The following is a 14,070-nucleotide window of genomic DNA, read 5'->3' on the forward strand; positions in this document are numbered from 1 at the left end:
ATTCTTTTTCCTGGGAAATTAATTTTGGGAAAACATGAGTTAATGTGACAGGGAAGCGTTGTTTTTAATGGTGTGATTGACCCCCCATATTAAATATCCTCACAGCTCTTTAAAAAATGTAAAAACAGGAATACTATGTGTGAATAAGAGGCACCCAATTAATGTTGTCTGTTAAAAAAATATGTAGTAGCAATAATAGACATTGATCCTTATCAAACATTCATTTTTAGATTGAGTTAATATTGTAGCTAAGATTCTTTGCCCACCTAATGTTTAATTACTTTATATTCAGGCATTTATATTCAAGAAGGTTATTGTATAACTTCAAAGAGTACGGGTTTCTCTGTGCATTGAGGGGAGCTTTAAGAGCTGTCATTAGCATGCAAGCCCTTAGAGAGAGCCTCTACCATTTGAAAACATTGAGAGGGTAAAGGTTGTGGTTTAACTAAAGAATGGCAAAGTATTTCAGTTCTTCAATTATTTCTAGTGCTCACTAAAAGCTTGCTTAGAAAGTAAAGGTCCATTGGAGAAAGAAGAAAAAAAATACCAATGCAAAGCAAAACTCACTACCTAAAAGCTAAACCAAGTCTTAAGAAAACAAACAACAACTTTACTAATTAATTCTTTAGGGGGTTTGAATATCTCTGCTATTCTATATTTTTTAAAAATAAATATGACTCAAACGGGACTTCTCCTCCACCCCATTCCTCACAATCCACAAACTTGCATGTGCGTCTCCAAAAAAACCTCCACATGTTCCATGTTTCTCAGACCTATACACTGTTAAATATGTATTATTTATAACTTTTGTAAAACAAAACATTTTTTGTCAATTCCCAGTAAGTCAAAATTAAGTGTCTGGCAAACTTGCAGTGTTTACTGGAAGCACAGACTACTAACCAATAAATGAAGTGCAAAGTTTTGTAGCAGAACAATTATTGCAGTTGACTGTGGTTGTCAAATAACACAGGGCTGTAAATATTTAACTAACTTTGCACCCTGAACACATTCATATTTCATAAGTTTTGCAGTTTATTCTCAAAGCAAAGTTGGGCTGCATAATTATATCAGTTTAGCATTTTTTTTCAACCCATTACTTCTATAAATACAAGAATGTTAGAGATAGCTCCTCCGAGGGCTAATTTAGGGAAATCATGCATTACTTAAAACAGCTAAAGATGGAAAATAAGCAATCTCTATATAAGCTGTTGGTAAACACGAAGGAGTGGTGTGATGCTTTTTTTTTCAAAGGAGAGAGATTGAATCACTTGATACCTTCCTGGGGTACTGTTTTTGCTACTGGGATAGTCAGGTGCCAACCAGTTTTCTCTACAGAGAACTAGCTTTGCTATTCAGTATGATCTGCCCGGCGATTCAGTTGGGGCACAAAGATATTACCAAGCAATTTGAGATTAAATATATTAGTTAGGTAGCACTGAAGCACTTCCATTAAGAAGTTACATACAGCACTCGTCTACCTTTTGAAATTAATTGCAATTTTATTATAAAAAATACTTTCAAGTCTTCTACACAAAGAAGCCAGTGGGATAATCTGTGATAGTGGAGACTGCTGGAAGGCACGTCTAGGTGATGCATACAGTGTATGTTCCTAGATGGCCCCTGGGTTTTCTTGGTAGGTAGGAATCTGACAAAGAAATCTGTATCAAAAATCTCTCCTACTCAAATTGAACAGAGCAAATTAAGCCCTGTTAAAGATTAATTCTTAAAACAGCTTCATGCTTTCCTTTTTATAATGGGAGAAAAATTAGCGTAGCCATGGGGTCACTTTGCCCTCGTCTTAGAATCTATAGATATATATATATTATATATATATACTATATATATATATATATATATATATAAAATGTTCTGCTTTTACTCATTTTGACACTGATGGGACAGACACACAAGGTTATTATCCAAGGTTATACAATGTCAATGGCAGAGCAGAGATTTTACCAACAGATTACAGTAATTATCAATAATACATATACTTGGTTACTTATGTATTTATTTACTCGTATGCCTCTTTTTTCTGAAAAAAGCGTTTTAAAGAACTTGCAAAAGAAGAAGTGACATCTACAAGTTTTAAATAAGACACTAGTGTTGATTGATCTGTTTTTAAAACTGTGGCTTGGGCGCCCTCTATCTGCTGGCTAGAGAATAACAGGTGACAGTTCTCTAAATGATTAATTATTAAAAAGGTAAAAGGCAAAGCCAGGAAATTAATGAATGCATTATAAATTGACAAGTGTGGTAGGTATCTCAAGAAATTGGAGTAAGACACACTGTCATAAAAAGTACAGTTTCAAACTCCAGGTTTAAATTTAAATCAGTGTGCATACATTGCAGCAGGACTAGCAAGATATGGTTCTGGGGGTGTAGCATATATTTTAGATCTTTAAGGGAAGGGAAGACGTTGGCAAACAGAAGCAGTTTCTTGAGATTTTCCAAATCCATCCTTTTTTTCTTCCCTTGTCTTTGTTATTTGGCCTGGTGGTGACCTTTTGGAAATGACCAGTGTTGTTAACAGGTCCATTTTCAAGGGCTTGTGTCTAAAACGGAAAATCCAGTATGCATTTACTTCCTAGAGAGGTTGAGCTCACAAGGTCTCCACCAATTGTACCTGCAGAAGAAGCTCAAAGAAGTGGCTCCACTACTCCCTCTGGGGGGGCGTCTGGGACTCGGGATCAGAGCCCTCATCTTCATATCCCAGCTGGTGAGGGGAGCCAACAAAAATTGAGATTTACGACTTTTCCAGCAATGCTGAACCCTGAATGGAAGGGTCAGTGCTACTGGGAGCATGGTGTCTCTAAATTTGGAGACAGAAGCGGAGATGAAACTAAGAGTTTGATATCATGGGAGCCCTACGGGAGCAATAGGACTCCTCTGTGAAGCCTCAGTAGAATAAATTTAACAGTTATTAAAGAACAACACCCTGTTATTGCAGTCACTGAACTTGGTGTACTCACAAAGAGATGCAGGAGCTTTTTATCCAGGCATCTGTCATTTCATAGTGACAGCGTCCTTAATAAATGACAAGATATCCAACCCCCCGATGAGTGAAAGGCCATGCAGATAACAGTAGTAGTAGACTATCAGTCAAAGTCATGCCATGCTTTCATAACCCTTCCATCATTATAAGCAATCGTGGATTTATCCCTGAAGTGACTACTATAGAAGGGGTGTGATTTTAAAAGATCTATTTTGCAATAGAATTACAGTTATTTTAATAGAAATGGACACTCACAATAAAGCATTTCTATCTACATGTTTGGTAATGGGTTCTTCACAAATGGTGCTAGTTATCGTACACAATTTGTTGTTACTGTTGAAAAAAACAGTTTACCCAAGGTGTTTTGACAGAAAGCGTTCTGCGTACGTTCTGATGTTTTCCATGGTCTTCCTTCAAAGCATTCTGTTTTTAACTAAGAAGTAATTAGACAGTAGAATGCAACAATAATAATAATAATTTCACATTTTGTTGTAGTGTAGGAATTTCACCTTTGGAAGTAGAAGTGGTCATTTAATCTTAGAGTTCGCTGTATACTGCAATACAGGTAATCTTAACTGGTGAGTGAATTCCCTAAAATAGTAAATTTTAAAATAACTTACACCAGTATGAAGAGGAGTCTCAATTCAAGTGTCTTTCACATTCTCTTCAGTCGTTAGCTGTTCCCCATCTAAGCAACCCATTAATATGCCTATGGACCTATTTATGTTTTTTATTTCCACAGAGTTGCTCATATAAAAAAGCATAACAATGTTTCAAATGATTCTGAATATTTTAATTTTTACAGAACTGAAATAAAAAAAGAATCAACTGTATTACATAACCATGCAATGCTCTCTTTTAAAATAGCCAAATATTACAAAATGTGTTCTGTTCACAATGAGAGAATGGTGTTAACATTACAGGTACAAAACTAGTTAGATAAAACAGTAACAATAAGAATAGTAGCAGGAGATTCAGTTTACGTACGAATGGCTGTGTGTGGCAGGAACAGACTAGAAGGTAGACAATAGGTACATTGCGGGGGAAAAGCAGATTTCTGCTGCTCTGTCTATTATTAAATACACAGTGAAGAGTTGGCTTTTTCAAAGCATTTAAAAGACCAAGGTTTGCTTCTCGTCAGTGTGATCAATTCATCTCAATTACAGTTTCAGCAACAGCTTGGTCATCAGTCTGGTGATTTAATTCAGCATCATCATTCTGAGCTTTCATCTCAGCATCATCTTCTGTGATTTCAAAAGGATTCTCGCCCTGAAACAGTTGTTACATTATGTCAAATCTATAGGTAACAGCACAAGAGGGGGCTCTCTCTTAACTTGGTTCATATGCGTACATGAAGGTGTTACAGAACATGATCTCTTTTTTAAGAGCATTTGAAAACAGACCAACTCAGCATAGTAAACTGAAGGCTCATAAATGCATCAGACTTTAAAATTTTGTTTCGACAGATATATTCTACTATTGGCTGGTTTCAGATGGATTAGCAGGATGTCAACAGCAGCACCTCTTCTCAGGATGCGACATTTCTAAATACTGCGGTTTACATTTCTTTTCCACTTTCCAGTGCATTGACCAGAAAGCCTGTGCTATGCCTTACCTTAACAAACCTTTCATAACGTTCCTTTACAGTGGGATTGTTCAGCAAGCTGGTAGCCATTAAAACACGCTCCCTTTTCAATTGCTCCTTATACTCCTGTTGGAAACAAAACGAGACATACAAAAGCAGATACAATAAAAGGACGAGTGCTGTGAAGATTCACTCAAGGGCAGCTACTTTCTACATTGCCTACAGATTAAGATTCTGGAGCAAAGGGACATTTTTATAGTCATGTTATATTTTACTGGGTTGTAATCTCTGCCATTCACAGTATATGCATAGGTTAAAACAACAAAATCAGAAGCACCTGTCATAGATGATGTAGGAAATGTACTGGCAATAATAAATGGCACAGATTAAATGTGGCTAGCGCAATGTTTAGCTATAGACAGTTAGAGGGCTATTACATACCACTTTCTTTGTCAGATGAATGGTGGATTTCAGGTGGTCCTGTGCAGAGAGCTTGGTAGCAGGAATGTAGGTATCACATGCAATGCAGTGAATCATTGTAGCTCTTCTCATGTAGTCGTCTTCCGTTACAGCTGCAAAGTCAGAAATGAAAGTTACTGCTAGAGGGAGCCCATAGAGATACTGTACAATACAACACAAAAGTAACCCCCCCCCATCAGATTTAAAATACACATGTAAAATAATGTATCAAGCCTTAATATGAAGTGATAGTTAATCTGAAAGCAAATTCCATCCCAAACTCAAGTCCTCGAGTGTACACAAGAAATGTAAAGAAAAAACCACTCACCTCGTACACATTCAAACAGGAAAATGTATTGAGTGAAAATTGCATGTTGAGGGTTAATTAACAGATGAATTGGTTCTACACTATTTAATCCCAAAAGCCATTTCTGATTATCTGACTGATGAAGCTTTTAACTGGACGGATATGTATCCCAGTGCTCATTCAACTGCAGAACGACATTACTAGAATGCCAAGAATTAAGTGATATCACAGATAAATAATCTCCCACTAAGAATATAAAATACGTAAGAGGTAATCGAAGCATAAAAAAGGTAGCATCAGGACCTAAATTAACAGTATGTTCATGGAAATTCCCAAGCCTTCATTAGTAAGACCAGAGGCAGGAACACAAGCAAAAGAAGGTCTCAATGACCGACAGTTGGACAATAATGAAATGTTCAGTTATTGATTATAGTCTTAAAATGATTATGAAAATAATGTTTTAACTCTCATTAATTACAACGTTCTCAGTTTACTGTAGACATTTCTCTCACACATTCCCTTTATTTTTTGTGTCTGCTTTTCCTGTTTATTTTAAATACAGCCACCAAGGCCATAAACTAACGACTATTTTGTCTAATGATAGGGTAAGCGTGTATTTATTCCAACTTTCAAAAATCACGTGGTGCATTCTGTCATGTATCTAAATATGATATATCTAAGAAAGTACAAATGATGCATCGTTTCACTGCTAGGCATTTATGAACCACGGACACCACTTTCCAGTACTGACCAGTCCCAGACTTCCGTGCAAGATTAGAGAAGATCATTCAAGTAGTTATGACTATTATATAGTGTACTGTTAATAGATGTTACTACAAAAAGTGAATATATAAGTTTCCTGAAAGTAAGGTACACACATTTAAAACATACACTCCAAATAAATGATGCAACATACCTTCCATTACATGCTTTTGTGTTTGCACTGAAGTTTGCTGTGGGTCCATAGCGAGCCACTGTAGTTTGTGTTTTAAATTCCTCTTAAACTTATGTACAATAGATTCCTATGGAGACAGATAACTTCACTTCAATACAAACAGCTAACAATATACAAAAAAAAGAAATGCTCAAAAAATGACAAAAAAAGTCTATATTTCTACATATTCAGGATGCAAAATTGTAGAACCAATAATCCAGTTCGAATCCATATTCCCAGTGTTAGGGATGTTAAGTGCAAGTGCTCAATTTTTAAATACAGAATATGAATTACAAATCACAAGATCATGAACAAGTAGAGAACAAAATAAATAAACAGTCAATCAGCTATTAGTATTGTGAGCTACATCCAACATATAGTTTGGAATAGTTTCTCTAATCAAATATCAATGAAAGATGTAGTCTTTATCAGCCTATCGAATCAGACACTAAATATAATTTACAAGTCAGACCCTGAGACCCTCAAAAACTGGATAAGGAATGCCTGTGCTTAGTTGGATGAGTGCTTCCTCCATTTGCCTGTTGCAAGGGAAATTCACCCATTATGGAGGACAATGAATATAGAAGACTTGAATCAGATCTTATATGGGAAAGTCATTTGCTTTTACATCACACAACTGTGATTCTCAAAAAATGACGATCTAACTGGAGCTTTGGACAGAAAGATTGAGATCTCAATGCCCTATGACAATTTTCTTATGACAGTAATGCAAAGTGACAGCAGATGATATTCCAGTTACACAAGCTGGAGCCCATTAATCCTCATTTTATCTTCACCAGCAACTTCAAATGACGTGACATTAAACTGGACTGACTGCATGTTTATTAGGACTTCCACACCATGCACACTAAACAGCCAGCCCTGTGCTCACACAAAACACTTCTTCAGGAAATCATTATATTCTTGGAATCTGGAGCATGCTTCTCAACGGCAAGGCACGTCAGCGAGAGTCAGTGTCAGTGAGGATCCATCCCCATCTTAAAACGGCACTAGCAACATCCTTGAGCCCCAAGTCACAAAGTAATATGCACAGGCCTGGATGCAACAAGACACATGAACTGGCAGTTGGGTCATTCTCTATTACAGGGAGGCTTATACCTTAACAATAAAACAAAATAGTTATTGTTTTAATGATTGTTACTGTTCTTGTTATTTACCTCCTCTAGCATATAATGCATGCTAAAATAAATACAACTGACATTACTTCTTACCTGTATGCAATGCATCTTGTGCCGATGTTCATTCATGTGACATGCCTATTACTTGAACTTCATTTTCAGTCTACTGAAACAATGTCTGCCATTCACAGAGCTCACTGAGGCTTTATTAATGTTAATGAGGATCATCTGATTGTTCTAGACCAGATGCCGGTCTCATTTAATTTAAATGCAAAACTGGTCAACAGTCTGTTTTAAATAGTAAGAATTTAAGATTTTCACCATCTGGACATTTAATTTAAGCCAACCACATTGAGTGATATTCCATGTGTTTCAATGCTCAATCTATATTGTTTTGAAATATTATTCCCTGCATGTTCCCAGGTTTTGAAACAAATCAATAAATACAACAAACAAAAAAATGTCCACTGTTACTTATAGTTTTTGTTATCTGTTTTAGCGTCTGAAGTTATGGAGGAAATAAGCCATGTAAATGGTACTTACATGTAAGAAACGGATGACTACTTCATCTAAATTGGCATCCTTGCGAATATTTTCCAGCGATTCCTGGTGATAAGAGCCTTCGAGGTGGTCTTCAATTTCCTTCTCTTCAGATGTCAGGAATTTACAGAAGGAACAAGTGTATACTACTCTGTAACAGAAATTCTAGGTTAATTTGAGTTAACGTTTTTACAGTAACACACTGAACTAGCGGTTTCAGAAGAAAGCAATGTTAACCTACAACACAAGGGCTGTACACAATAGATCCTATCAGAAAGTACAGCATGATGTGGTGCAAAAAAATTGTTTAGCAAAAAACTAAATTAAGAAAAGTTAATATGCTGTACTACAAATATTTTCTATTTGCTTTCCATGCAAATGCAAAAAATGTACTGTACGTGTCCAGAAAAAGTAAGACATTACAATGGTTACCCTTTGGACATTTAAAAAGATCCTACTGACATTTTTCGAAGAAGAGCAGGGGCGCTAACCCCAGTGTCATGAACACATTTAAACAGGTCAACACCATTCTGGCCAGGCTTCAGTTTCACATGCCATGTAAATGGGCAGGACACCCAAGGAACAATTTATTGAATCTCAGTGGATCAATCCTGCTTTTTTCTTCCTTATTATTATTATTATTATTATTATTATTATTATTATTATTATTATTATAATAATATCTACCTTTGTCCACCACATTTATAATTGTACTTCTCCCGTCTGCGTCTTTGCTTATCTCTTTTGGCTTCAAGTCTGGTCTCAAGTTTTCTTTTCTCCTCTTCTTTATTTCCACTATCACTATTCCCTTGAAAAAAGAAAATAGTGAACTTAATATTTATATTTTTCAAATCTTATTATAATTTAATAGCAACCATGCCATTTTTTTAATGTAATATATTTGTATATTATAAAACTGTTTCAAATGCTAGAATTTAAATTTAAATATTTACATAATCCAGGAATATCAGACACAAAGAATGAAATCATTTTATTTTTGTTAAATGAAAAAAAGCATATTTTAATAAAAACAAATTTTTCAGTGTGAGGATAAATACATCTATATACATTCATACTCATTTATACCTTCATACACCAAAGGCTTACTTTGTTTAAATACTACAACTACTGTAGAAATCACAGAATGACATGACAGTGACCAGCGAGTACAACATAATAACCACGGAATCATAAGAGGTATATGGCCACTACGACAAACCTTTTCAACCCATTTGCTACACCTAGACTATTAAAAATAAAAGGCCTTTTTATTAACCCATGAACAGTACTGCTATTACTGTATCAGCATGCGAGTCCCGGACAATGGAAACTTTACATGTTGAGTGAAGGGCACACGTGCTTATTTAGCAAAAAGGTTCCATTAAATAAAATACAAAAATAATAAATCTGTGTGCCTCGAACACGAGAGGTTGACTTGCTGGGGTTTGCAAAATAATTTGCAATGTATAATATAGTAACATGCAGCATACTTATGCATGTTCGTAACTTTATATGACTTGTCCTAATTAAACATGAGTTGCCTGCTTTAAAATAAATACTTAAGCCTTGAATTCAACTTGTAGACCACTCAGAAACGTTTGTGTAAACAGACTGGCCTTACATGCATTCAGTTTCAAAACCCTTGTGGACTTACATGTTTTATCATTGCCATCAGTGTTGTATGAGAACTTTTAACTTTGTTTTGTTTAAAACCTGTGCGTCTACACACACACTTATAAAAATGCCTTACCTGGTTTCTTTATAAATGGTACAAAAGGTTTAGTCAGTTTTTGCTTCTTGTTAAATGTATTTGGTCTGTAGGGTGCATTTATCTCCCTCTTTACTCCCCTAATAGTCATCTGGTCTTGATATACTCCAGGTCTAGGTGTCCTAAAGTCTCCCATTTGCTGCAAGGAAGGAAATATTGGATTTGTTGTCATGGATACTCTGAAGCATCTTGTGAAAAGCAAATGTGCCAGTGTAAACTAGGCAGTCAAGTCAGCATGCAGCAAAGAGAAAGAATCCACCGAATGGAAGCAGACTCCAATGATGCACAAACAGCTTAAACAGGCTTCAGCTTTGTTAGAAAATAAGGAAAAGCTAAGGATGAGTTAGTGGGATTATTATTTTATTATTATTTAGAAAGTTTCAAAGAGAATGAGGGTTATTTGAAGCAGAATTAAAAGGCTAACAATTTACTAGTCCTCTGCTAAATATAATCTACTTACCCCTCTGCCTCTGAATGCTGTTGGTCCTCCCAGACCGTAACTTCTCCCCCGAAAACCTACAGGTGCAGGCTTCATGTGGGGTGAAGAAAATGTGCTGTAGGAAGAATAACCGCCTCTTTCCTCATCCCTAAACCCAGCTCTTGAATTTGAACCAGGGTAAGAAGGTTCCAAGTTAGACTTGCCATTATCAATATGACTCAGACTTCTAGTAACTCCATGAGAGTCAAGGTTATTCTGGAAGGAGTTGTCATATTCGCTGTCAAAACCTCCATAGCCACCATTATCAGACCCTGATCGGTAAGACTCGCTGCGTCCAAACCTGCAAAAATGGCAGTAAAAAAACAGGTGAACTTTCGGATATAAATTGGTCACAAAAGAAAATTTAAAAGCATTACACAGTGCCTAATAAAAGTAGTAATTAATGGATATCATTAACATGAATAAGAAAATAAAATCTCCTGGAAAACCAATATGCTATGACTGCCCACACCTCACAAAAAAAAAAAAAAAAAAAAAGCCTACCTTTCAGCATTCTCCAGTTCAGACAAGCTGAATGAGCTGAGAAATCTTTGTGTTGGACGAGCAGCATTTCCTTGATCAGAGTCATAAGAGTGAAGTGTCTTTCTTAGGGTAGCACCTCCACTGTTTTGCTGCTCAGACGATTTGTATGTGTCAAACAGTCTTTGGGATGGACCACCAGAACTTCCCTGTTCAGACAAACCATATGACCCAAACGATCTTTGGGATGGACCACCTGAATTTCCTTGGTCAGACAAACCATATGACCCAAACGATCTTTGGGACAGACCACCCAAATTTCCTTGTTCAGAAAAACCATATGATCCAAACGATCTTTGGGATGGACCACCCGAATTTCCTTGTTCAGAAAAACCATATGACCCAAACGATCTTTGGGATGGCCCACCCGAATTTCCTTGGTCAGACAAATCATATGATCCAAACGATCTTTGGGATGGACCACCCGAATTTCCTTGTTCAGAAAAACCATATGATCCAAACGATCTTTGGGACGGACCACCCGAATTTCCTTGTTCAGAAAAACCATATGATCCAAACGATCTTTGGGATGGACCCCCAGAATTTCCCTGTTCAGACAAACCATATGAACCAAATGATCTTTCGGTTGGACCACCAAAAGTTACACGTTCAGACGACAAATATGAACCAATCGTTCTCGGTGCCTGACCACCAAACGTCCCATTGGAATAGTCACGATTCATTTCTAAAAATAAAACGGATCAAGTATTATTCAAAAGGCAACGATCGCTACCATGGAACACTTGTAACAGAGTTGCAAGTTTTTTTTTTTTTTTTTTTTTTTACATAGACTATTAATACCAATAACAATTAAACAGTAGAAAAGAGAAAAATACAGAAGTGAGCAAACTGGCATGGCAGAATATTTCCATGTATGTGTCCTAAAATGTCACAAAAGGACAAGCCCAAGTAAACTAGGCAACACAAAGGAATTGAAAAATGAATACATGTACTGTTCTGGCAATTTAAATAATAATAATAAAAAAATGTAACTGTTTAATGTAACTTTTCAAATGTATTTCAGTTTTTGTATAGCAACATAGAATAAGGACGACTAGTATAAGGATCGTATTTCTTCAACTATGGGAACGTTACTTAAAAGGTGGCACACCTACCGTGTAGCCAGCACAAAACGTAAACAAACAGGTAGGCCAACCAAACCTGGTGCGATTACGATAACTGAGCGTACGTCACACAAAAATGTATTATGTGTTCAAATTCACTGTGCCTGAACTGTATTAGAAGCACTTTTATATTTTATAAAGTAGTATACGACACATATTTGCTTTCCTAAATCTTCATGACTGTATTATCATCAGAGCAGAGGAAAATCAAATGCTTTCACACTCAGTTACTTCTGGTACCGTGTTAAAATTCTACGTTAAAAACGTCTTAATGAATCATCCCAGTAACATTAGTTATATTGAAAAACCCTTAAGCAAACGACGAGCGGCATGAAATCGCTCTTACCTGGGCTGCTATACATCTTCCGGTGGAAGTGTTTGGGTAAAGGTACTCTAAACCCCACTTCCGTCACTGCACAAAGGGTTATGGGATATACAGAGAAATCCAAACCTATTTTAATGATGACGAAAGCAGAACTTTTAAGACAAGTGCAAATGTAAACGCGGATTTATTAGTTTTTAACTACAGTTAGCATTTTGAGTATATATTTACTTATTTGTTAAACACTTGACAAAACCAACCCAATCCTTTTTTTTGTGTGTGCTACACACTAACTACTCCGACTGGATCATTGCCTTCATCACGTTTTGCAGCGCCTATGGTTCATGAGACCCCCAGTTAAGCACACCACCTCAGTCACAAAGAAAATCAAAATGTTGAAAGAAAATGATTTTACATCCTGTTAGGTTTTACGTTATGGGTGTGCAATCTGTAATACACATCTAAATTATTTCCTGTCATGAGTCAAATAGCAAAAGCTCATTTGTCAGGTGCATCAATTACAGCACAATCTAGTTTGCTTCAGCGAATCCCCTGAATTCAAGAAAACATACTGAAATAAACGGGCCATTCTTAAAAAAATCACTAACTCACATGAATTAATAATTAGTGACACTAATATATATGTATATAATAGATAGCCTTATTTTGGCCTAAAATTTGTTCAAAATCACTACATGATATATTGTAAATACAGTATGTAATCTGTATGCACTCATGTTAAATTACTAAGATACAATTGTGAATACAGTAAATTTTTCTTTTACCTGCCACCACCACACCTTTCAATAAGGGGTATCTTGTTAAAAATGTGTTTGGTAAGAAAGAATGCTGTCCATTCATGTGATATCAAATCACACATTCAAGGACTGCCATGGCAGTTCCTACAACTCTTGATACAATTAATGTATATTCCCACACAAAAAAAAAAAAAAAAAAAAACCCATTGCATTTGTGTTCAAATACTATGTACTTAGAGCAATTGTTCAGGTTTTTTTGTTTTGTTTCAAGAATTTCGATATTTACTCAGATAATACGTGTACTTATGCACCATATTTCATGGCAATGCTTTCTTTATACCTTTGAACACCTATAAAAAAAATGGAACTTCTGTAACAGGAACTGCCAAGACTGGTATCACATTGAAGTCTGTATGTCTTCAGCAGTTAGTCACTATTGCAGAAACTAATTTTTAAAAATGAAGAACAGAAGTCCCATCCAGACTTGTACTGCTAGTAAATGGGTAACAGCTGGCACACAGTAATCTATATAGGTACAAAGTCTCTGCCATGTACAGAAAGTGGATACATTATGAGATCAGTCATTTAAATAATTTGATGAGCAGACAATTATATTTGGGGATACAACTTTCCAATGACCTAACCTGGTAACAACTGAATAAAACAAAAATGCCTGCATAAAGCATCTGACCTTTTTTCATCACTGATGCAGCTTCAGAAATTTACTACTCCTGCACTTAGTCATGATTAGAAACACTTTGGTTGGAATGTGCCTTCATAGAGTTTTGCACAAAGCATATGTCTATATTGAAAGAAAATTACAATGCCTTTCAGAGAAGGGCATCTTCAAATGTTCCTTAGATTCTCATGAAGAGTAAAAGTCTGTAAAATGCATTTTCATATTGTTGTTTACTACTGTACATTAGTTTGTCCCAGTTGCAGATAAAACCATGTGTGTGTGTGTGTGTATATATATATATATATATATATATATATATATATATATATATATTGCATCCCATGACAACACACTCAAAATGAATTGCTTGGCAGGGCTGATACTGAAAATAAGTTGATTAAATTAATATACAGGCATCCTAGAAAGAAAGTTTAAATAAAAC

General features: G+C 35.8%; 1 protein-coding gene across 1 annotated transcript; it reads right to left on the reverse strand.

Annotated features, from left to right (window-relative positions):
* Nucleotides 1-3,803: 3,803 nt before the first annotated feature.
* LOC121294113 (DBIRD complex subunit ZNF326-like) lies at nt 3,804-12,321 on the reverse strand. Its single transcript, XM_041217687.1, has 10 exons — nt 12,216-12,321; nt 10,710-11,430; nt 10,188-10,506; nt 9,710-9,866; nt 8,647-8,767; nt 7,963-8,110; nt 6,263-6,368; nt 5,022-5,152; nt 4,611-4,706; nt 3,804-4,264 (listed from the first exon to the last, which is right to left on the reverse strand). The coding sequence occupies exons 1-10, from the start codon at nt 12,229-12,231 to the stop codon at nt 4,142-4,144; spliced, it is 1,938 nt and encodes a 645-aa protein (XP_041073621.1). The 5' UTR covers nt 12,232-12,321; the 3' UTR covers nt 3,804-4,141.
* Nucleotides 12,322-14,070: the final 1,749 nt, after the last annotated feature.

The sequence above is a fragment of the Polyodon spathula genome, chromosome 18 (assembly GCF_017654505.1).
Source record: "Polyodon spathula isolate WHYD16114869_AA chromosome 18, ASM1765450v1, whole genome shotgun sequence".
NCBI classification, from domain to species: Eukaryota; Metazoa; Chordata; class Actinopteri; order Acipenseriformes; family Polyodontidae; genus Polyodon; species Polyodon spathula.

Excerpts from the sequence above, each read along its gene's own strand:
- LOC121294113 (XM_041217687.1), bottom strand. Across the intron at positions 6,369-7,962 it reads TAGTCATCCGTTTCTTACAT|GAATCTATTGTACATAAGTT; the intron begins GTAAGTACCATT and ends CTGTCTCCATAG. Across the intron at positions 4,265-4,610 it reads GTTATGAAAGGTTTGTTAAG|GGCGAGAATCCTTTTGAAAT; the intron begins GTAAGGCATAGC and ends CAACTGTTTCAG.